The 25,536-nt window shown below is 35.5% G+C and overlaps 1 protein-coding gene across 3 annotated transcripts in view; it reads left to right on the top strand.

Annotated features, from left to right (window-relative positions):
* TPK1 (thiamin pyrophosphokinase 1) overlaps positions 1–25,536 on the top strand; it is a 330,950-nt gene that overhangs the window by 169,306 nt on the left and 136,108 nt on the right. For all 3 annotated transcript variants that reach the window (XM_069461802.1, XM_069461801.1, XM_069461804.1), the window contains one exon: positions 17,740–17,835. In XM_069461802.1, the coding sequence (XP_069317903.1) occupies positions 17,740–17,835 (96 nt within the window). The remainder of the gene's footprint in view (positions 1–17,739; positions 17,836–25,536) is intronic.

The following is a 25,536-nucleotide window of genomic DNA, read 5'->3' as shown; positions in this document are numbered from 1 at the left end:
GCACTGGTCCCGCACCATACTTCATATAAAAAAGATTTCTGTGATCAAATGAGTTTGTGAGGTTTGACATTCTATAATACATGCCCCTTTTGGAATTCCATGTAATATTATCCACATATCATTTTAAGTAACTTGCCAAAACTCTAATTTTATCTTAGTATTTTTAAAATGTATTTGACCCCAGAACACCTACCCTTTACCCACCAGCACTTATTTAGTATACTGGTTTCCAATTAGGGAAATATATTTGAATGCTTAAAGCTTGTTTAACTATTTCAGAAACTTTTCAAAAAATCCATACGGGCTTTCTCTCCTGTTAAAAAAAAAAAAATAATCAACATATCCTTGAAAATAATAAAAGGGGATTTTTAGGGCAGTGAAAATATACTGTATGATATTATAATGGTGGACTCATGTCATTATACATTTGTCCAACCCCATAGAGTGGACAATACCAGGAGTGAACCCTAACGTAAACTATAAACTCTGAGTGATAACTGGTTCATCCATTGTAACCAGTGTACCAGTCTGGGGCCAGATGTTGATAATGGGGGGAGGGGGGCTCTTGCTCATGTGTGGGGGCAGGGGACATATGGGAAATCTCTGTACCTTTTCAATTTCGCTGTGAACCTAAAACTGCTCTAAAAAAGTAAAATCCTTAAAAAAAATTAAGGTGTTCTCCAGTCAATAAACTAATAATGACAACCTAAAAAAATAATAACAGCCACATTTTTTGTGCTTAAAATATGCCAGATACTTTCATATGTGCTTTCATTTATAAATTCATTTAATTTTTGTGTCAAACTTTAGTGGGTTATAACTATTATTATCTACATTTTATAGACAAAGAAGTAAAAAGAGATTGAGTGACTTGTCCAAGGTTAAGTAGCAAGGAAATAAAGGGTTGACTGAAGTGGGATTCAAACAGGCAGTCTGCCCCCATAATTCATGCTGTTTTGTAAACACTATGTCATAATCTTTTAGTTTAATGAAAGGAGTTTCCTCAAAATGAAGTGAGGATCAGTTTGTCATGCTGAAGAAATTCTGTGGTCTCCTTTTCTCTGCAAGTATTTAACTTTTCTTTTCTATTTCTACTTAGCCCTAGGTAATTGAGCAACAATACCCACCAAGGCTACCTTCAGTTCTCCAACTCCAGCCCTACCACATTCTTGCCTTTCGGGAGAGACTGGCTAGAGAGCTCTGGTGGGGACCCATTCTTTCCTTGGCATATTCATAGTGGTTGCAAAGGATGGTACTTAGACCAAGAGCAGATCTCTGGGTCTGGATGCTTATAGAAACATTATAAAATAGAAGCTTATTCAGGCATCCTCACTGAGGAAGACTTTTTCTCTACCTCTATGTTTTGGGGGGTCCCCAAGACCACCCCAGGGAAGACTCGGAGGATTCAACATACAGTCGTATCCATGGCCATGATTTATTACAAGAAGATACAAAGCAAGGTCAGCAAAGGGAAAGCATGCATGGAACACAGTCTGGAGAAAACCAGTCACAGGTCCACGAGTCCTCTTCCAGTGGATCACACAGGATGTGCTTAATCAGATTGTGAAAGCAAGTGCAATGTGTTGTCACCAGGAAGTTCGTTTGAGATGTAGTGCCCGAAATTTTACTGGCGACTGGTTACGTAGACACTCACACCTTTTCCATAGCATGTACCAAAAATCCAGACTTCCAGAAGGAAAGAAAGCAGGTGTTAGCAGAAAGCACATTGTACAAGGAACCTAGGCACAGTGAGCCACTCTTGCCAGTTAGGGAAAGTTTTATATCAGCGTAGGGAACTCAGGTTCCCAGATGTCAGCCAGGGGCCAGCCTTGCAAGCAGGTCTTTTAAAGTATAGCGGTCCCAAGCCTGCTGTATTGTTTTTTTCTTCACCTTTTTCCACCCAGAATTCTGGCTCTGCTGTTTGGAAAGAAGCCATCATGGAGAAGTCTATGCTTTTCTAAAAAGGTATTTGGCTTTCTTTAACAGAAAGGGTGACTTTCTCATTTGAAACGCTGTAGCTTTCATTCATTGCCATGGTGAAAGGAAAGGTTATTTTACAAAGTAGAGGGCAGTGAAGATTACGCTAGATTAGAATGTCCCTTTATGTTTGGGATGGAATGGAGAATGGTTACAAGGTTAAATTGTGTTTCTTCTTTTCCTTTACGCAACAACTAGAAAACCAGAAAGAGAATACTAGATTATATTAGGAAACCTGTTACTTAAGAGTTTTCGAGCTTTATCATGTGACATTCTTGCTGAAGAACTTGTTACTTGTAGGCTGTTATTTGATGATTTAAAAAACAGTCTTTTTAGTTTAAAAAGTAGAAATGTTTGTAGAAGGCTGGTAAATAAAATTGAGGGAACAATCTACCACAGTGTGCTTCATACAATAAAGAAGAAAGTGGGAAGTGGTTATTTTGTGATTGTATCTCTGCAGATAAAAAGATGATTTTCGTACCTGTATCAAGGAACATAGATCATTTAGATTCCAACTGACTTCATCTAGCTATTTCCCTTCTTAGCAAGTTTGAGAATAAGTTTGAGCTAATTTTAGGGCTGTAGCTTGGATTATACAGTGGATGTCATTTTGCTCTATGCCTGCTGTGCCCGTGCTCTGGCAGGCAGTTTCTAATTACAGAGTTCTGGTCAATTCAATTTAATGAATGATTATGGAATCTCATTATTAAAAATTGAATATATTCATTTTTTCAATATTTTAAATATTGAATACATTCAATTTTTACAAGACTCTTGAAACTATTCTTCCCAAAATACTTATTTTATTTTTTTAATACTTTTATTTTTTTTTTAGAGATGGGGCCTTGCTCTGTCACCCAGGCAGGACTGCAGTGGTGTGATCATAGCTCACTGCAACCTTGAACCTCTGGGCTCAAGCAATCCTCCTGCCTCAGCTTCCCAAGTAGCTAGGACTATAGGTGTAGACCACCACATCCTGATGGTTTTAAAAATTTTTTGTAGGGATGGGGTCTTGTTTTGTTGCCCAGGCTGATGTGGAACTCCTGGTCTCAGTCTCCCAAAGTGCTAGGATTACAGACGTGAGCTACCATGCCCCAGCCTTTCCCAAAATAGTTTTTAAGTGTATGTGTTGCCTACCAACAAGAACGGCATGTAGCAGTTAAAAATTTAAAACTCACTAAACTCTTATCGTTGTTTATTTATTAAAGAAAATCCATATCAATATTTTAATATGAAGGGGTAAGAAATTATGTTTTATGTTTTCAGAGCCAATTTTAAAGATGATTTTTGACATCTTCTTACCTCCTTTTCTTTACCCTATTGATGGACAACTCTTTCCCCTCCAAGAATTGTCCATTCCTTGCGTACTGTACTTTAGCCACTCAGTCCTCAGTTGGATGGACCACTGCCAGTCCCATCCCTGCTGCACACTGCATAATTAGCTTAATTATCTCTTTGCTTCCTCTCTGGTGGAAGTCATCTTTCCCTTAATAAAGCTGATTTCTCTTTGCTATTAAGAAATAAGTAAATCAATTGAATTAATTCACAGTAAGAAAAAATTCATGATGGATTGTGTTTACTGTGGTTACTTATACTTTAAAAGAAGAAACTCTTTACTCTTATATACCACTAATAGGAATATACATTTTTACAAGTTTCCTAGAAAGCACTCTGGCAACATATATCAAGGAAACTGAAAATGTTCGTATGATTGTCCCAGTAATTTCATTTCTAGAAATTCAATTCTAAGCAAATAACCAGAAATAAACATTTATGCACAGAGATGTTGATCAGAATGGTAGGTTTAATAGCAAAAGAAAACATGAACTATGCCATAAACATAATGATAATATAATGAGTTGGAGAAGCAGAAAAAAGGGAGCGATGGATAGCTAGGTGTTCATTGCCCATTTTCAGATGGCTGTGCAAGCCATGAGGATGGCTGAGCCTTTGACTGCCATAGAAGTAGCACGGCCAGGCAGAGTCACCATGTCTGCACAACAGCTAAAGGATGTTCAAGTATTTATAACTGGAGAAAAATAAGTAAATGAAGGCTCAGCATAAATTATAAAGACATTTTTCTGCTTAATCATGCTAAAATACCAAAAGCTTAATTAAGCAGGGTTGAGTACAAAATATGATAGATTGAGATCACATACAGTGTCCTTACCAACTGTGTGAACAAGTTATTTAATCTCTCAAAACTTCAACCTGGGCTGGGTGCAGTAGCTCACGCCTGTAATCTTAGCACTCTGGTAGGCTAAGGAGTTCAAGACCAGCCTGAGCAAGATTAAGACCCCATCTGTACTAAAAATAGAAAACTTAGCCAGTTGTCATGGCACGTACCTGTAGTGCCATCTATTCAGGAGGCTGAGGCAGGAGGATCACTTGAGCCCAGGAGTTTGAGGTTGCTGTGAGCTATGATTAGGCCATTGCACTCTAGCTGGGGTGACAGAGCAAAACACTGTCCCAAAAACGAACAAACAAAAACAACAAAACTTCAGCCTGCATATTTTAAAATGTGATAATTACATTTACCTTACAAAGTTATTCTGGGGATTCAAGAACGTAATTCATATAAAGTGATGGATATTTCATATAATTCAAAGTGTATTCAAATGTTAGTTCTCATTAATGTTAATTTATTGAGGAAGACAGTTAATAGATCATAATTTCAAGATTAAATACTTTTACGATTATCAGATTCCTGAGAGAATTAGACTATATTTTGTTGGGAAAATCTTAGTTTTTGAATATTGCATTTTATTAAAATATATACACATTGCATTTAATCATACTAAGTGAGAAGCTATATGCAAGTCATTGGAAATAAATTTTTAAAAGCAGTATGCATGGTACCTAGGACAAAATAGCACTTATGAATTCTTAACCTTATAAACTCAGTCCATAAAGTTACAGTAGATGTCTCAGAGAACCATAAAATCTTTCCAGGATAATTTGCACAGTATTTTTTGTCTTGATAAATGAATGAGCACTAAATGACTTGATCTAAAATAAATAAGCTAATAGCAAACTTGGGAATGTTTTCATCAGACTTAACTCCTCACTTCTTGTTTTATGAGGCCAAGTCTCTCTCTGGATATAGTACATGAAATAACAATTAATATGTTATAACAATTTTTTTCAAAGGATCTGTTTTCTTTCCCGTTAAAGAGTTTCAGAGAGTCAGCATAATAAAACTTGATTGGTGTTATATGTATAAAATGTAAAAACTCATTAACCTATATTATTGGCAAACAGTAAATTAAGTAATCGAGAATGGCAGTCTAATGGCTTTGCCATTGGTCTTTTGAAATTAGGTTGATTATTGGTACTCATTGCCTTGTAATAATTTCTTTTCGTTGTCAGTAAATTAAAAAATAGTTCTGTAATCATAAACAGAAAGTTCTCTGGAGAATATGAACACTATTTTGCTCATGCTAGTAAACTTTGTTGTGAGGTAGTCTGCCTGTGGCATCTGATGTTTCTAGATATTTTTCCCAGGCTCTGAGGTGAGTATTTGATATGTGTTCATCACTGTGCATTATCTCATAGAATCTCAACAATTTTGGTTTGCATATGAGTTCCATTACAGATGGAACTATTTGGTTCAGAGAGATTTTTAATAATCAGAACGCTTTTCCTCATATTAAATTCCTTGCGCATATGTAGGATTTAGTTGTATAATCACAATAACTAAGTGTAGGCCTTGAATAGAGGTCGGTTGCTAAACTACAACCCACAGGCCACATCTGGCCCAATGTCTGTTTTTATACTTCTGGTGAGCTGGGAATGGTTTTTACATTTTAAATTGTTGAAAAAAATCTAAAGAAGAAAAATATTTTATTATACATGAAAATTATATGAAAGTTAAATTTCAGTTTTATTGGAACACAACCATTCCCATTCATTTATTTCTGGTCTGTGAACACTTTCCTGCTACAAAAGTAGAGTTGAGTAGTTTGGACAGAGGCCCTATGGCCTGCAGAGCCTAAAATAATTATCATCTGGCCCTTTACAGGAAATGTTTGCAGATCCCTAGTCTAGGGGGATAATTTATGTCATGTGCTATGCCTTTGTAAGTGACTTTATTCATTTTCGAATGCTTACTACTTGCTCCACACTGCACTGGATTCTTGTACTGGCGATATAGTAGGGAACAAAGGAGCACAATGGGTAACTGCATGGAGCTTACGGCTAACATTTTAATTAATATTTTAATAGTTACAAGGTAGATTGAATGAATTTATATAGTAATAAAATTGGTTATTTTAATAAATATTTTAATACTGATAAGGTAGACTCTAATACTCATGACAGATACAAATGTAAATAATTTATATATCAATAAAATTGGTTCATCTAACAAGATTACTTGGTTAAACTAAGTATTTACTGTAAACCTTACTGTTTGAAACTTTTTCTTTTTTAAAAAATGAAAAAAAAAAAAAGAAAAAAAAAAATGTAAACCACACTGAACATAAACCTATCCCTTTTAGATGATTTGTGATTTTATTGTGATTAGAATCATTTATTACAAACGTGTATTTTTTGTTTGCTATGGCTATAGATGTTGGCAGTATCGAAAATTGAGTGGAACTATTATCATTCCAGGGCATGTTCTGAAAACTATTTATTACTCATTTCTTGCTAAGTTCCTGATAACAGTTTGTTTCCTTGTCATTTGTCTTTCTCTCAGGAAATAAATGAAAACTCATTCAAAAATATTCTGAATTTTTTATATAGTACCTTATACTATTGCATTTGTTAACCTCAATGTGCATATATGTTTCAGTTTCCCTTTTTGAATGTTAGTTTTGTTAATGTATTTTAAACTTTGCCTAATTGCATATGAAGCACTAACATTTGTTACTATTTTAAGAATCTACATTAATTATGCCCATAAAGAAAAGAGTTATTTAATTTCCTCAAGGTAGGAGGTGTAGTACATAATACTGAAAACACCATCAGTGTTGCTTTTCTGTTAGACTCATTTTCTCATTTATGTGAGTTTATATTTTAGAGAAATATACCATTATTCCCACGAGGAGAGACAGGGTTTGAATTCATCCATCCTTTGTCCATCAGACTTCTGTTGCCTTCTTAATATGTGCTCATACTATCCTGGTGACTGAGAATGCAGAATTCAATTTCCCTCAGCTCAAGGAACATCGTTTTCTCTTCCTGCCTGAACTTCCTATTTTCCCAAAGTAATAGACAAGAATTTGCCAGATAAGAATTTTTGCCAGTGTATGTATATGTTTGATTTGTGCCACTTTGATGAATTTGCTCCATGAGTAGCACCCTGTAAAGTACTACTGCTGTTTCCTTTAAATAAATTTGCTTCTTCCTATTCTTTAGTTTCTTCAAACCTGGTGAATTATTATATTGACAATAAGGATTAAATTACCTTATTTGTAACTTTCTGCATCTTTCCTCACCTTTAATATTTGCTTTCGAATTTTTCTTTCTTAGACCTTAGGGCACCCATCATTTTAATACAAACTCATGATATTTCCTTTATTATTATGAATTATTTCAATTTGTTATTGAACTTGTTAGTTTGTTGTTATTACATCTTTTCAATTCAGTTTGTTATTATTACATGTTTTCTATTATGATCTATTTCTCAACATTGCAACTTTTTGTTCTTTGGTCACTCCTATACTGAGAAGAAGCTAATGTAATCAACCAATAATTTCCTGAGCATACAGCTCTCATTGCAGTGCATTGTAGCTGATGTGGCAGCTTTTGCTGCCCTAGTGAACCAAGTCACCATTTTTTAATTTCACCTTTTTGAAAAAATGATAACTTGCTTTCTTCTCTATGTATTGAATAATCAAGTATAATGAGAGAGCTCATCTTTACACTGAATGTATTGTTTTTTAAAACTTTTTGGCTGGTCTCTGGTTTTAGATTTGGGTCATGTGAAAGTTTAAGTAAAATGCACATGTAGAAGAAAATTCTCTTCTTTATATTACCAGGTTATTCTTAAATCCTGTCTCTTCTGTAATGTATATATATGTGCATGCATGCACGTGTGTGTATATAAAACATGTAAATTTGGTCCCTAATTCATTTAATTTACTGTTCTTTCTGCCTAATAATCAATTATGCCCTAGGGTCTTTTGGGTAATACCAGGGATAAAACACTGAGGTGTTAATGCTCTGTGTTTTATGGTAAAATTGCATATGTCATTATGAACTCCCATCTGTGTTCAAATGGCTGAACACAATTATTATGACAGTACTCGATTAGCAAAAATTCATTATCTAACCTGATAATGAACATTTTGCTAATACCAGGCCACCATATTATGTCTTTGGGGACCATCGCCTTCCCTTTCTGTGTCTGTATGCTCTATTCTATGTGTGCCTTCCCCTGGCCTCCCAATGCACATATTCTTTAAATTCTTGGATCTTACATTCCTAGATACTGACCTGTTCATGACAGCTATAAACCTAAATATTAACCCACCTAGTGGTAATTTTCATGTCTAAATACACATAAAACATTGAAATAAAGAAAGAAGTCATTCGCTAGATATCTCGTGCTTTAAGCCGTACCATATAAATGAATATTTTCTACATTTGTGGGAAGCCTGGTAGTAAGGATTTTTTATATTGCAAGCAAGCAATAGAAAACAGTTGGCTTCAACAACACAAAACAAAAGGTTATTTGTTTCCTATAACTGAAAAGGATACAGGTGAATTCAGCTTTGATGAAGCTTGATTGGGCTACTGAAATAGTCTCCAGGTACCCGGTTTCTTCTGTTTCTTTCTCTTTCATCCACAGTGTCAGTTTCTTCCTCAGGTGCCACATTGTGGATCTCTGGCAGCTCTAGGCTGTCGTCTTTTGTTGTAGAGTGGCTGCCATCTCAACACATCTTTCTGTTGAAAAGCAGAAGTCTCTTCGTGCACATATACCAGCAATTCTTGTGCTCTCTTTGGCCTGAATTTGGCTTATGCTTGTCTCTAAACCATCTGCATAGATAAAGCGATGAACTATGTTGATTGTCTTAGACCAGGCCTGGCACCTCCAAAACCGGGCATCTAATTGTATGTCTGAGAAAGAAAGAGGCAATAAATACCCAAGGAAAAGTCAGGTTCTAGTATCTAATAAAGAGGGGAAATTGATGCTGGAAAAGTAGCGTCTTTTTTTTTACTATACAGTATTCCTCCTATGTCCACAGAGGATGCATTCCAAGGTCCCCTGTGGATTCTTGTAACCATAGATAGTACTGAACCCAAATATGCTATGTTTTTTCTTAAGCAGGTACACCTATGATAAAGCTTCGTCTATAAATAAGGTACAGCAAGAGATCAACAATAACTATTAATTTTATTATGGTCTAGTAAATAGAACAATTATAACAATAGACTGTGATAAAAGTTATGTGAATATGGTCTCTCTCTCTCTCTCAAAATATCTTACCATACTGTACTCACCTAATTTCGGACCATGGTTGACGGTGGATAACCAAAACCCTGCAGAGCAAAACACGAAACACGGGGACTACGGTACTTGCTCTGGTGAAATGTTCATCTTAACTACTTGAAGAAAGTGGAAGAAATAAGAAGGCCACTGTCTTCATGATACATGACAAACTATCTTTTTCAGGTTTCCCTTTCAGCTGGGCCTATGTGTTTTGAGTATAAGGTTTTAGCATTGACGTAAGAATGGCTGGCGGTTGGGTTTATTCACTGGGTGAGGTGGGGTGCTGTTCAATTCTGGTAGTCTCACTTTAACATAAAAAGGAATGAAAAGTACCAATCAAGGGCTATGACAGGAAGTCAAATGTGACCTCTTTGAGTTTAGACTCAATAATGCTAATTGTTAGCATTAGTCTATTACAAGAAAGTTAAACAGCTTGTTTAACTTTAGAATTGGGAAATGTCTTCTATTGATCGATTTAGCCTATCGAGAGGTTGAGATACTGGTCTGGCTGAAAAGCATAAACTATATCTGTGCAGCCTGATCAAAATTTAAGATCATCAGTATGAACACATAATTTTAGGACAGAACAAAACGTTCCTTTTATCTTCTTCCATAGCATTTTCTGACCAAGGTACAGGATGTAGAACATGTACTGCTATTTAAACATGAAGCATGAGATGTCTGCACTATAGCAAATATTCATTCATTTATTCATTCAGCAGATATTTACTGAGTGCTTACTGGGTGCTGTTGGAGAGGCTCAGGATAAAACAGAGAGAAAATCTGAGAATTACCCCTGCCTCTGTAGGATGTACATCCTGGCGTGGAGGGACAATAAATAACATATGATATGTCAGAAGGTGATATGTCCTGTGGAGAAAACAGAAACAGTCGAATGGGGTAAGGGCTGTCTGGAGAGCCAAGACCTGCCCTGCTAGGGCGAAGGGGAGTGCATGAGGTCAAGGTACTAGACAGGGTGGTCAGGGTGTGCCTCGTTAAGGAGGTGAAATTTTAACAAAGGTCTGATGAAGGAAGGAAGTGGTGAAGAGCTTTTAGACGTACATCTTAAGTCCAGCAACAACTTTTTGGCATGAATGGTGCCCTCTCCATATTTCACATATGGACCATAAGAGCCTGGGCCAGTGTAAATGAGAGAGAGTTAGAAGTTTTCTGGTTAATTTAGGTTTTGTAAACAATAACATTGTAGAGAATAATTAAGAAATAATTCCTTGATGTGTGTTATTGATTAAAAAAAAAGAGCTAAATCTTCCATTCAGTTTATATTGGCAATATATGGCATGTTTAAGAGTGTTTCTGGCAGTTTGAGGGCTCTGGAACTTCCAGGAGAGGAAAGCATGTTTCAGGGTGGAATAAGTCGTTTTGACATTGTATTTACATAGCAGGCACACAGAGCATGTTCATAGCAACATACACTTAATGTGCTTTTCCCTTGTGCCTTGGTGGTGGTGGAGGTGATGGTGTGCAGGGAGACCAGAGGTGGAGAAGCCCCAGCTACACCTTGCTATTGTTCTTTCTTTGAGAAATGATTCCATTAGTCAGCAACTGATACAGTCTCCCTATGCCCCCCATTCCCAAGTAGTTTTTGTCTTTGCTTTAATTTTTATATTTTTCATTTAGTTATTAGCTCATTAATTCAACAGATATTAGATAATTAATATTTGACCGGGCGCGGTTACTCATGCCTGTAATCCTAGCACTCTGGGAGGCTAAGTTGGGAGGATCACTTGAGGTTGGAAGTTCAAGACCAGCCTGGGCAAGAGTGAGACTCTATCTCTACTAAAAATAGAAAAAAAATAGCCAGGCATGGTGGCAGCCCCTGTAGTCCCAGCTACTTAGGAGACTGAGGCAGGAGGATTGCCTGAGCCCAGGGGTTTGAGGTTGCTGTGAGCTATGATGATGTCACTGCACTCTAGCCAGGGTGACAGAGGAAGACTCTGTCTCAGAAATAAATAAATCCCTTAGTGATTATTATCATTGCGATTATAATGCTTTATATTTAATACCTCATATCTCACAGTATCTAGATATGCATATATATGTAAAATTTTATGTGAATGATCTTTTAGCATAGAACCTTTGTGAAATATTTATAATTATTATTGCTATTTTTCTAAGTTGTTATTTCTCTTGAGTTCCAGTGCATCTCAAACGATAGCTTTCATAGTGTGATCTTCCTGTTTTCTGAATCTTTTTTACTTATAGGAAACCATGTAAGAAACTAGTTTCTTTACATGCTTGTGTATGTGATTATTTCTCACGTACTAGTTTTGAGAATGCTTTGTTGATACTAGAAACAATGCAATTCAAATTTTTTAAAAATGCAGGAAAATATTATGGTTGTATTTGTTAAGTTCTCTGTCATTTGGACGTAAATCATCTTGAGGAATTATTTTCTTATTGCAGAATTTATACTGTTAATTATGAGCGCTTTATGGCATTTCCTTAATAAAGCATCTTGATTTTTCAGAATGTTTTTTAGATGTATGTTCATTTTGTCTGGTTTTGGTTGAGAATGTACCTTGTTGCATACAGATACTCAGATACTTCACCTTGGAGAGGCTGCTAGTGTTCTAGTAAAGGGCTCTGTTCTCACCTGTCCTGGTCAGTGTTGTACTGCAATGAGGCCACAACTGGGGAACACACGCTTATCACCTCTTTGAGTGACTTCTGAGGCTGACACGGGTAGTTTATATGTTACTTTGTATACATTTGGACCCTAGATTATTTAACAATAAGCATCAGTGGGATTGATATAAGAAAAAAAAGTGAGTATTCTTATTTAAAAGAAACATAAGATCTTTTCTATGTGATCTCAAGAGAGTACAATTAAGGCCAGTCACAAGACAATAAAGGGAGATTACTTAAACTTGATATAAGAATTTTATAGAATTTTAATAGAACTGTTCAGATATGCAGTGGGTTAGATGTAACTTTGTATCAGCTTAGGGGGAATGATAGAGAAGGAACTCCACTTCACCATCTACCAAATGTGTAATGTATGCTTACTGTGTATTAATCATTGTTCCAGGCACTAGGGACACGAAAATGGATCAACACTGCCCCCACCCCTTAGTAATGAGTGCTAGGTGATTTAAAAAATAGTATGAAATATTTAAGATGTACGAAAGCATAAAAATTAATAAAACAAATACTTATTTAGCCACCATCCAAATTAAGAAGTGTTCCCTATACAATTCAACATTGCTGTGGCCCTTTCTCTTGGTTAAATCTGAAAATTTTTATTCTCTTACATTTCTTTATATTTTAACAAAAGCATAAATAAATCTTATGTAGAGGTAATTAGCATGCGTTTGTATTTTATATATGCGCAGTCATACTGCCTGTATGATTCTGTAACTCATGAACATGTGATACATGCATGCTTCTATAATATGTTTTTCTTGTTCATTCATTTTTTCTGTCATACAATACTCCAGTGTTTATAAATATGCCACAATTTTTGTTGTTAATGGGAGGTATGTGAAATGTATATCAGTGTGAATTTTATTTGTGTTTCTCTGATTACTAATGAAAAATCAACATCTTTTCATGTTTATTGGCTGTTTTGGGTTTTCCCTTCTTTGACTTGCCTATAAAATATTTTGCCCATTTTTCCATTAGTTATTCTTTATAGATTCTTAGAAATTCTTTACATACTCTGGATAGTAATCTTTTTTTAGTTATGTGTGTAGAAAATACCTGCTTTCATTTTGCAGCTTTTTTACTTTATTCTTGCTGTTTATTGATGAATAAAAGTTCTTAATTTAAGGTAGTTGAAGGTATCGATCCTTTCCCTTCATATTTATGATTTTTTTGCATCTTGTTTAAAAAATTACCTACTTCAGTCATTTTCTATTGTTTTCTTGTAAGTAAATGTTTTTAGACTTTTTGCTATTACGTTTTCAAATATGCAAATGTATATTTCTATTTTCTCAATTCCATTCAAATTTTTATTCAACAGCTATATATTGAGCACTTACTATGTGCCAGTCAGTGTTCTAGTTCCTAGAAGACAGCTGTGAATCACACAAGCAAATATCTTTACCTCTGTGGTGCTAATACTCTATTGTTTCATTTTGCCAATACTCTTCTGGATCAATTACTTTAATAATATCCAGAAAGGCAAGTTCAACCACCATGTTCTTCTACAGAGCTGCCTGTTTTTCTTGTTCCTTTAATCTTTCATATAAATTTTATAATACTTTTTTCAAATTCCATGAAAAATATTGTGAAGATGACTTTTATTATCTTTCCAATCCTGTGAGTCTTTGATACTCTTTCCATGTATATATGAAAATTATATTTTAATAGCTAATTATCATTAATAATATAGGCCCTTTAGTGATTTTTTTTTCTTGAAAGCTAATTATATATGTATAAAATATATATGAATAAAAATATGAATAAATGTCAAATACTTTCTCCAAGATATTTTTCAAAGGGTCTTTCACCTTCTGATCTAGTGACAAGCTGTTCTTCTTTGGAGTCTACCCACTAAACAGACCCCAGGATCAAGTGGGGACCCCTGATTAGTAATGGAGGCATACTTAGTCCTCAAGTGCAGAGCTTTCTGATAAAGCTCTGTTTTAGAGTATGTAGCTTAGCATCAGCGTCTGAATGGAATTACAAATGCTCACGATACCTCCACTACCCACCAAAAGGAAAGGAACAACTTAGGGGTAAATAGAAGACTGACTTTTTTCCACGCATTTATTGCATAGTGGAGAGAAGTACTGCTAGGAATTTCTTAGTATGGGAAGTGGAAGAAAAGGAGCCTACCTCCGTCTGTATGTCTTTCTCACTAGCACGCAAATCTATTTGTATTTTACATGTTTAGTATTTATGTTATTCTGTTTTCTACCGGACTGACTTATTAGTATCTGGTAAAGTCCTGCTTCTTCAGAACATAGTGTTATTTAATAAAGCAATAGACACACAGTAGGCCCCTGAAAAGTAGTTGATTTGGCCTCTGGCAATTGATTTCTAATTAAATTTGTAGATTGATTTTTTTCTGTTTTGACTTACGAGATGAGAGATCCTTGATAAAGGAGACCGTAGCCAATTCACACTGGAACAGAATTTTTAAAGTAGTTCTAACTTATCCAGTTCTTTGTACTTTTTCCTTTATGTGTATATGTTTTAGAAAGGATGAGGCTGACATTGTGGTTCCTCATCTTCAAAAGATTCTTTTGAAGAACAAAATCAGAATAACGTGCTTTTGACACAGACTGAAATTTGTGACATCAAGTCTTTTTTCTAATTCTATTATAAAGCAATATTGATAAAATATAATATTAAAAATAATAGAATAGCTTGAAAAAAGTGGTATATTCATAAAGGGAAGTTATTAGAATCTATTTAAATATCTATTTGTATAATGACAAAAACTAGAGTGAAAAATGAGTAGTATGAGAATGGAGCCACCTGCTGGCTCATAAAATAATACTTTGTATCCTAAAAAAATATATTTCATGCAATTGAGAAAAATCAAAGATAACAGTAGCTGAAACAAATTTTCACACAAACATTGTCACTTTACAACAGTTTTAAACCATTTTGCAGTTTATGCTTTGGGATGGTTTCTATATATTTTGAGGTAAAATATATGCATTTCTACTAGGAGACTAATATTACAAACTATTTATTGGGAAGTCATATGCTTTTCTTACTTGGCCAAATGTCATGTTTTAATATCTTCTAGGTCCTTTGATAGTGAATGTGAGGGTTTTCTTTCTTTTATTTTTTTAAGGAAAACATCAAATCAGTGAAATTTTTGACAGCACTCTAGTGCTTCTGCTCTAGGAAATTGAGCTTTATTCTATATAACAAATAATTATAAATACTAATATATAGTACCTGAGCGTTGCTTGATACTTGATAGCATTTCCACATCATTCCTTGTCTGTAGGATCTTGGTAGTTTCTCATCTTTAGCTTTCTGTTTCTTCTCTCTGAGATCTTAATATGTTATCATAAGACCCAGGAAAACATCCTTAGTTGGCCAGAGGCCTGTTGGTGCACTCCGGTTAGTGTTTTGTTTCGCAGGTCTCCTGTTGAGAGTGTTGAAAGCTGCCTTGTGAGAACTATTGGAGCTGTCTGCACTTTTAGTGAATTTATCTTAATCTGTGATGAGATCAGCATCACTGAAACTTGTGAGAATTCTGAGAAGCTATGGATGGCTGTTAAACACCTCTACTAGAGTTTGTAGGAGTTCTTGGTTTAGATAGTGTGAATTTTTCAGTGCTTGTATTCCCTCTCCATGCCCTGACCTCGCAGTTCTGTGTATTTTAAGTGAGGTAAAGTAAGACGTCCCAGCCTTGCTCACCTTTCAAGTGGATTTTCTTTTGTAGTATCCTTCTTGTGGGACTAACTGGGGATGTCATGCGACATTTTTCTATCAGATATCTGAGAATTTGTTCCACTTTATGGGAGTAAAGAAATACACTTTCTAGTCACGGCTTTGCTGCTAATTACTTACTACCTAGCTCTCCAGTAGTCAGCAAGTCAGCTTGTATCCCGTTTTTATTATTCTACAAAATATGGCAGTGGTACTAGATAAATTATTTCTTGTGTTTTGTTTAACTGTCATTTTCCCTGTGGCTTTATGTTGATTCTGTGAAGATAACTGTGAAGGTGGATAGTGATCTATTAATCATCTATTGTGTTGTTTGTATTTTCCCTTTTAAATTTTATTTTATTTCCATTTGTGTGAGTGATATTTCTCATCAGCATTTAAAAGAGGAAGATAATTTTCCATTGTCACATATGCTATATTTAGCAGGAAGATGCTGCACTGTTTTATGTAAAACCCTTTGCCAGTATATATTTTTATAACTGCATTTGTAAAAATCAATTTTGTACCTCAAGAATATCACTTACCGTTTATTGAACACCTACTATGTAGCAGAATAGTGCCAGGCACTAGAAACAGTAATGAATGAAATGTCTGTAATTCCTGCCCTCAGGGAACTTTCTATATAATGATTTTTGGTTTGGTGACAGTTTAATCTCTTCAGCCCTGATTACATCCCTGTAAGCTCTGGCATATGCTTACATCTTCTTTTTTAGGAGTGTTAGCCTGAGATGAGGTACTTCTTTACGTCCTTGCTTGGTGATTATAGTAAATTTCAATGTTCTTTTAGGGTCAGGAAAGTATATATCGACGATCTTGTGAAGATGACATATACATCTTTTAGAGCATAATATATTTCTGAATGATGAGGAATTAATTTTTTCATTGGTCCCTATATTGTAGGACAGTCATAAATGAATGAAGCACAGGTTGAGCTTGACACATTTAAAGAGACCTTGAAGTAAAAGAAGAACCTTTAAATCTACTGAGAATGGTTCTTAGAATAATTTAAGAGACAGTATGGGTGTTTTGTATCCTTGAAAGCTCTTTGAATGGCAACTTTATATACTAGATTATATTTAACTTTCCCTTACTCAGCTGTTTGTCAGAGTCCAAGAATTGTTTTATTCCTGAATTAAGAAGTCTGCGGTCCCATCGTGCTCGGTTTTACATACCTTTGCCTCTGTATGACATTGGAGGAAAACGTGTCATTTCAAAAATATGGTTTCTTCAGCCATCCAAGTTTACTAGTGCCAACAAGCTGGCACTTTTGTGGCTTTATAAATATAGTTCAGTGTTTTTCACTAGGTGAGGTATCTGTTGCAGAGAATACAAAGAACTTACAAACTCAGGTCATTATGTCGGAAAGATAATCCAAGAGACATATTTCCACAGGCACAGCTCTTCAGGCTGCTTTTTGCAAGGCGGGAAAAGGGCACCATAAGGAATTTATAATACAGCTAACTTAATTTTACTTAAAATGTAAAATTTTATCATTCATTTAATATGAATATTAGTTTCTCCATTCGTGTAAGTAAACTTATGAGTTCTGCTTAAAGAACTTCAAAGTTTCTTAGAAAGTTTCATTTCAGGTAATGGCACTGAGAATACATTAATAACTTCCTATACATGTATCAAAGTCCTCCTGTTAAGCTTGAATATCATCATATCAGTGTTTTTTAAAAGACCATTATTGTAGTATGATCTGTACTTTTCTAGGATAAAATTATTGTCATAATCACCCCATTATTGTAGCACTCTAACACCATTCCTGAAAGACCCTGTGATGTGAAATAAAAAAGGTAATGATAATGAATCTAACGATAGGGAAATGATACAGACAGAAAAGAATATGTCTGTTGATACCTTATTGTTACTTCTATAGCTCTTGATCTTGTTCGTAAGTCTGAAATTATTGCTTATTCTTATTTTTCTTTTACTTCAAAATATAGGGATCTGAGCTTATTTCAACTCCTGATCAAGACCACACTGACTTTACCAAGTGCCTTAAAATGCTCCAAAAGAAGATAGAGGAAAAAGACTTAAAGGTAAGATACGCACTTATTTGGTGGCTAAGGGTCTTACTACCAAGGATGTGAAAGATCCTGTTACCATTTTTATTAATCTGCAGTGGATATTTACTTCTGTGCTGTTGTGGGTTTTTTTTATTTCTGTCAGGTTTTTTCCTGTATATCAAATAAATCTGTCCTTAGCTGCCAAAACATTAGTGTGTACACATAAATCTGAGGTCACAAATGTAAACATCTCACAGTGACAAGGTCATAAGGTGGGTTCACTGGACCGTGTGTAAAGCAATTAAAACTGGAAACTCATTCTTGGCCTAAAGTGACTACTGTTCATTGCTAGTTGATTGTTGCCATGCAGAACTGTATGTATTTTTGTAATATGCCTATTTAAATATTGTGTGGGCAAAAGAGACAAACAAATACGGCCTCAATTTGGCCTATGGGCCATTATTGCAAACTCATATAAACAAAATATCAACTTTATTTTCTTTTTAAGCCAGAGAAGATTCTACTGTTTTGCATTTGCATACTCTTTAAAGTATTCAGTAATGATTTTTACCTAGCATCCAAATGTATTTAACCACATTAATTAGTTAATACACAAGTTTATATTTCACTATATTTTTGATACCTATTGAAATGGTATGCAAAGTTTTATAAGTCTGCTTAATGAAGATCTACAAAATTAAACCTGAAGCACTGAATGACAATTGACCTTTCTTTTTTCCTGACAGGGACAATAAGTATTATGTTGAAATGTATGATCAACTATGTATTTTTAAACCAAGAAAAGTAGGGAAATACTTTGGTATATTAGATAGGGCTTTGGTAGCACAAGTAACAGAAAATATGTTTCAACCTGCCCTTAATAACCCCGTGAGATAAGGCAGTCTTGAGACACAGCTCAGTCTGAACTCATCCTGTTTCTTTGATTTATCTTGGTTCTGCTGCGTAGGCTTTGTCTTTGGACTGGTTTCCCTGATTGTCTTCAACTGCCACCTGTAGGAACTTCCCACCATCATCAGACTTTTTTTTTTTTTTCAGCTTATTATGGGGGTACAAAAGTTCAGGTTATATATATTGCCCATGCCACCCCATCCCCCCGAGTCTGAGCTTCAAGTGTGTCCATTCCCTAGACAGTGCTCATTGCACTCATCAAGTAGGTATACACCCATCTCTTCCCCCCAGCCCCCACCTCTGTCCAATACTCAATTGGTGTTATTCCCAAATGTGCACTTAGGTGATGATCAGGGAAACCAGTTTGCTGGTGAGTACACATCATCAGACTTAACTCTAAGATCTCTCCATAAAACCACTCTTGGTTTTGGCAAAGGAGGATGAGAGAATCCTGAATGTCCTAGGCTGGATCGGGGAGTGGGCTCAATCCACATGACTCATATATTCAGACCATATGGCTAATGCACGTTTGGCAGGGTGGCACAGGTGTCAGAGAGGCAACTCATAAAAATTTGCTCCCTAGCAAAAGTTTATCAAAGATCTACTGTAGCATGTATTTCCTAAGTTGAGGTAGTAAATCCTTTTTTTCCCTTTGAAGAAAAACGTTGTTAACTGTCCTAATTGGCAAGTAGCTCAGTCTGCAAACTCAGCAAAAGTAATTGAGCGAACATTTCTCATCCCTGTTGTAGTTTTGCTGAACTACATCAAATGTATTGTGCTATTTCCAGCAGGAAATTGCTGTAATTAAATATTTCTTTAATGGAAATAAAAAACAGCCAGTTCAGAGTTATCTGCTTCATCCAGATATGGCTGATTTTGAATTTCTTAGAAAAAAATTATAAATCTTCACAGCTGTGTTTCGACTTTCCCAGCACCTCTATTGAAATTATTAAAAGCTGAGAATGCAGATATCTGAGTCTCATTTGTTGTGTCTAACTGATAGTATCTGTAATACAGTATTCAGTGATTGAGCCTTAAAACAAATGATCATATCTCAAACTCAACAAGACTCATATCCATAGAGAGCCTCAGACTAGATGAAGAGGGAGTGAGCTGCAAAACAAAGTCTTGGCTAATCCAGTGGAGGGTAATGAAGCAAGAGTGCCTCTTAGAGGACCCCAGCATTGGGCAGAAAGAGCAACAATCTTACACTCTCACCTGTGCCTATCTACCTCAAAGGGATGTGGTAAGCTTCAATTGATAATTTTTATGAAATTCTAGTAAGTAATGTCTTACACACATTCATATATATACACACACATTCAGGTGTACATAAATGTGCCTACATACAGCACTCTTTGCTTTTTAGTGTGTAACCAGCATTGTTCTCTTTTTTGAGTGCTGAAGTAACTACTTACACATTCGAGTTTGGAACAAATGCTGTGCAAGCTGAGTATCAGAGAAGGAAGCAAGAAAAAGATGATTTCTGGGCATCAGCCTGTGCTAGCAGGGCTGTTTCCTAGAATCATTTTGGAGGAGCCTTCAAAAGAGGAATTCACATCTCTGTTTCTCCTTCTTCTTAGAGACCAGCAATCTTTTTTATAGTGCTGTGCAACAAGAGAAAATAGATAAACCCAGCGCTTTGAAGTGACTCAGGAGATGTTAGTACGGATATAAAAAGCTTACTACCTTAGCGGCTGTGGCAACCTAATCCATCCGTGCCAGAGGAGAAGCAGGCTTTTTATAGGCCCCGAGACAAGGGTTAAGTTTATCTGCTTACTAGGAGGCTCAGTTTGATGACTCACTTGCTAGATAAAATTTCTTATTAATGCAGAGAATTACAGATTTGGTTGGTGTAGGGTTCCTCTGCAGAATGCACGCTGACCTCACCTGAAAAGGAGTGTTTTATTTTGAATTACAGCATTGTGAACATGCAGAAACTGCAGATGGAGAAAGAAAGGGTTAAGAATAACACACGTGTAATAGAACATCCTGAAATTGCTTAGTAGATTATAAAATTTATCTTTCTTATTCTGTATATTTGTTAGCCAGACATATTACATGGGGTATTACCTATATCTGTAATTATCATTGTCTACAATGATAATAGCATCTATATTTTTAAGAAATAATATGTTTATAATTTAAGTCATGACCAAAAAACTAGAATGATGTTACTGCTCATTACAGGGCTGTACATGTCAGATCAATGTGTTTTTAGTGTTGATTAGTTAAGTAATCAAGAGAAGCCATATATGTATTTTTTTCTTTGTGTTAGGTGATAAGCCTAGGTATCTGAGGAAGTTCTGTTTAAATCAAAAGAACAACTGGAATCCTTTATTATTCACTTTATACCCTTCTACTCTCTTAGTAGCTGGAAGTAGAAAATATCTTTGTGTTTCCATGACCCTCTGCTTCCCCAGTAGCATTTCTACTTGGCATTCCATGGTCCACGTGCCATTCCATAACAGCAAATGGCATACGAAAATGCAGATGCACAGAGTAGAAATAAGACGATACTAGTTTCTCTCCTGATCTACCATGTACCTTCTCCTCTGAAGATATATATGAATGTATATGATTCCAAATATGAACAGCGGGATCAAGATATCTTGAAACATATTGGGAAATAGGAATATCTGAATCAAATTACATCTATTACAGTTTAATTCTATTTCTTCATCCATTCCTACTAGAGATTTTAGATGCCTGTAAAATTGACCATAAAGATTCTAATTTTTTAAAGCATGCATATAAATAAAAAATTATTTCAGAGAGGAAATTATTATTGAACAACAATAATTTTATCCCAGATTACAGATTTACTGTGATGCTCAGGGATACGGAATACATTTAGCAAAATAACAAGTAGCATTGCTTATAACTTGAAGGTAAACCTGAGGCTGATGAGATGGTCAGCTATTTTGTGTACCGTATATTAGCTGAAGCAAACTTACTACATTGCAAGAAATAAACTTTAAGTAATTAATGTCACTGCAGTAACATGTTTAACATTCTCATTTGGCATTATAAAATGGTCCAGTGCATATCTAGAAACCAGAGTGTTAATGACAAAGTGCAAAATTTGCAATCAAAATGCTCTTATTCTCCCAGAAGGTGGAAAGGAGATAATTAACATAAACTATTTATATTACACCAGATTGCTAAACCTAAGGATTGCACTACAACAAGCCTGATAGCCACTTATTACAACTGGTCAATAAAAAATAAAGAGAGTTGTATACCACTAAACTTTGGCAAAATAATACACCAAAAATACTGCAAATTGCTGATTCTAATTTATGCAGACATGGAAACCAAGAGTTTCGTGTACAACTTTAGACAAGAATATGCAACTAGACTTATTTTATGGCAGAAGCTAAGCAAGAAATATTGTTGGTTGAAAAAAATAATGATAATGCAAGGTAGGATACTTGCTATTAAAAAATGGTCACAAGTGCAGAAATACTAATCTTCTGGGACCAAAGCATCTTTTTACCAATGTCAATCTGTTTCCAAAGAGATTTGGAAAATTAGCTGTCTTTTACCAACTTGGTGGTAGTGGGACTGACTGAAGAAAGTGGACACAGAAAGTGGACACATAAACCAGTTTGCACAGAAAGGGGAAAAGTGACTGTGCAGTTCCTTTCAGACAGTCAACGTTAGTAGGGCATCCAACATGTAAGAGAATTTTTAGCAAGGGTAGAAAATACTTGGTACTTTTTGAGTAGGATTCCAAGAATACATTTTTTAATTTTTTAATTTGAATACCAAGAAATAATTTAGCTTCTATGGGCAACATTTTTATAATACAAATTGTAACATCCTTCTAAAGTCTATTTCCAAATAGCCAATTGTTTCTGAATATGATATAAATCATACTTTTATTTTTCACTTTACACTAAATACCTACTGTGTTGAAGATGCTATGCTAGGTATTATGAGCATTCCAAACCACATATAATGTATCTTTCCATTTCACGTAACCCCTATAATTCAAAAGGGAATACCTTTGAGTTCCATATCCCTAGAAATATCATCATATCTTGACACGATGAGAGGTTTAGACCATAATTACCTCTAGTAGGTTTTATAATATCCATGCTATTTATTTATGTAGACCTTGTTTTATGTAATTTTACTCTTAAATATTTTCTTTACTCTTCTTAAAGGATTTAATTTTCAGCAGAGATTAGTTGAATAAAATCATGTAAAAAAAATTCAGGAGGGTGTGTTTTATTTATTCTGGTCAACTCTCCTTATTACTTTCTTCCTGATATAGAAAAATGTAAATGGAGGTACGTTTATTCTTGCTATCCCTTGGTATATTTACATGGGGAGGAAAAGTAGCACATTTCCACATTTTTATAGATGTAGTACTGTGTTTTTTGTTTATTTGGAAAAAATGTTCCATATCCAGGGATCTCATTGATTTGACCTGAGAAGCATAGTCCAGTTAATCAAGGGGATATTAGTACTCAAGACAGTTTTGTGAGGAAAGACAGCACTATTATTATAACCAGGCTTTAAATGTCTAGCTAAAAGATTCAAAACCTTGCCCAGCGTAAATCAAAAAAGTATTTCATTATTCTGGGATTGAACTCAGTCATTGTCCTATACACTCTCATGACTAGAGTACCTGAAATTAAAGTGCTTTCAGGGATTCTTCAAGGCAGCCTGAGAGTAAACAAAGAAAAACACATCGATGTCTAAACAGTGTGTGCAGTAAGAGTTCTAGGGAAGAAGAAATGGTCACAGCAGTCATCAGAGTTAGGTCGTTTGGGGTCAACATATGGAGAATCTGTAATCTCTACATAAGGAATTTGAATTTTGGCCATTAAAGAATTTTGAACAGAAAATCATAAGATAATGTAGGAAAATAATGTCATGGTTGTATGCAAGCTGAATCGAAGGATGGAAATTCTAATGACAGTAATAAAAGCACCAATTACGTTGTTCTTTGAAGAATAACACTTTAGTCATTTTCTCCATCACGAATTTGAGAAAGGAAGAGGGTGTTAGAAATTAGCCTTACAGTATATACTTGGTGATGGTTGGTTTTCTTTTGTGCCAAAATTGAGGCCTCAAAACTGGAACTGTTTAGCTAACAAACATCTGTTATATTAATATATGTGCCAGCCACTCTGCTAAGTATTACAGATTGAGAAATGCATCTGAACGAGACCCAGTTTCTGGCTCTAAGAATTTACTGTCTTTTGGGTGGATGCCCTTATAATCAGATCTCCTTGGTACATTGTCAATAGTGCTACAGTAGAAGTCTGATAGGATGGATGAGAAGCCCACTGGAAATAGACCTTTTCCAGTAGAGTGTTCAACGACTCTCTCCTAGTGGAGGTGGTGACTGGACTGAGTCTTGAAGATACAATGGGAGCTAAGCAGAATAAAGGAAGGGTTTATTTTGAGTATTCAAAGTTAAAGGTAAAACTTTTAGGTCCAGGATGTCAAAGAGTAGAGAATACTGAGAGAAAGGAGTAATCACACATACACACTTGGTTAGTACAATATTTACATTTGTTTTCTTTAACAAGCTAGAAGAGAAAAATCAGTAAGGACACCCACCCCCCACCACCCTGCCACCCACCCACAACTTGATTGGGATTGGTCAGTCTTTCCTGGCTGCTTCCACAGCTGATTCCCATCCATTGTGTCAGGGGCCTCTGCCAGCAAGACTTTCTTCTTTTAGTTTCACAAGGACTTTGGAGTCCCCTCAGCTGCGATGTCCAGTGGCATCAATGCTAGAGGGTTAATGAAGCTGCCTGGGCTTTTATGCTAAAACTTTTACCAGGACATTATGGTTTGTAGCAGACAGGTGTCTTAGCATAGATCCTTACCATTGTTTTTCAAATGCAAAAAGCTTATATATGTTGCTCACTTTTCGGGTATAAACATTTCCCTCCTCTTCCTTTTTTTTTTTTTTTTTTAACTTTTTTCTAAAATAACATGTTTGAAAAAAAGTTTTACATAAATATGTTCTATGGATTGAAGGTTTGTATTCCCTGCTTCAAGCCCCCAAATTCATATGTTGAAATTCTAACCCTCTAACAAAGTATTATTAGGAAGTGGGGCCTTTGGAAGGTCATGGGGATGGATCCCTCATGAATGGAATTAGCCTTTATAAAAAGAAAAAGAGTTTGCTTCCCCTCTCTCTGTCCTCCACCATGTGAGGGTACAAGGAGCAGGTGGCCATCTGTAAACCAGGAAGAAGATCCTCACCAGAAATGAGTCTGTGGACCCCTTGATCTTAGACTTCCCAACCTCCAGAACTGTGAGAAATAAATGTTGTTTAAGCTACTCAGTCTATGGTAATTTGTTACAGCAGACCACATGCCTATGACATTTCTTAATAACAATATGTTAACAGTTTGACAAAGTAGAATGAACACATTCTGTCCAAATAAGTTCACATTTTTTAGGTGGTAATGGTAGCCATCCTTTGGAAATATTTACATTAATGGCACCCTTTACAAAGGAAAGCGGGAAACGTGGTGGTCCAAGCACTCAGGTTTGAAATCTCTTTGTGTTTTCTGAGAATTAAAGTACTATCTTCCCTTGGTATCCGTGGGGGATTGGTTCCAGGACCTCCCATGAATACCAAACTCTGTGGATACAGTAGTTAAGAAGCCCATGCAAAAGGCCATTGGGTTTAACCACATGAAAATTATGTGCCTCAATTAAGGCCACAGTAGGGAGGATGGAGTAAGAATTATTCAAGAAAAATCCTGAATTTTCTTGGACTTCTTATCTGTGAATGGGAAACCTCATAATTTTGCCATTGCAAGAAGCATGATTTCTTCCTCACCCAAA

This window comes from Eulemur rufifrons, chromosome 29 (genome assembly GCF_041146395.1).
Source record: "Eulemur rufifrons isolate Redbay chromosome 29, OSU_ERuf_1, whole genome shotgun sequence".
NCBI classification, from domain to species: domain Eukaryota; kingdom Metazoa; phylum Chordata; class Mammalia; order Primates; family Lemuridae; genus Eulemur; species Eulemur rufifrons.
The sequence above is the reverse complement of the archived record's forward strand: the minus strand, read 5'-3'. Positions and strand labels throughout refer to the sequence as shown.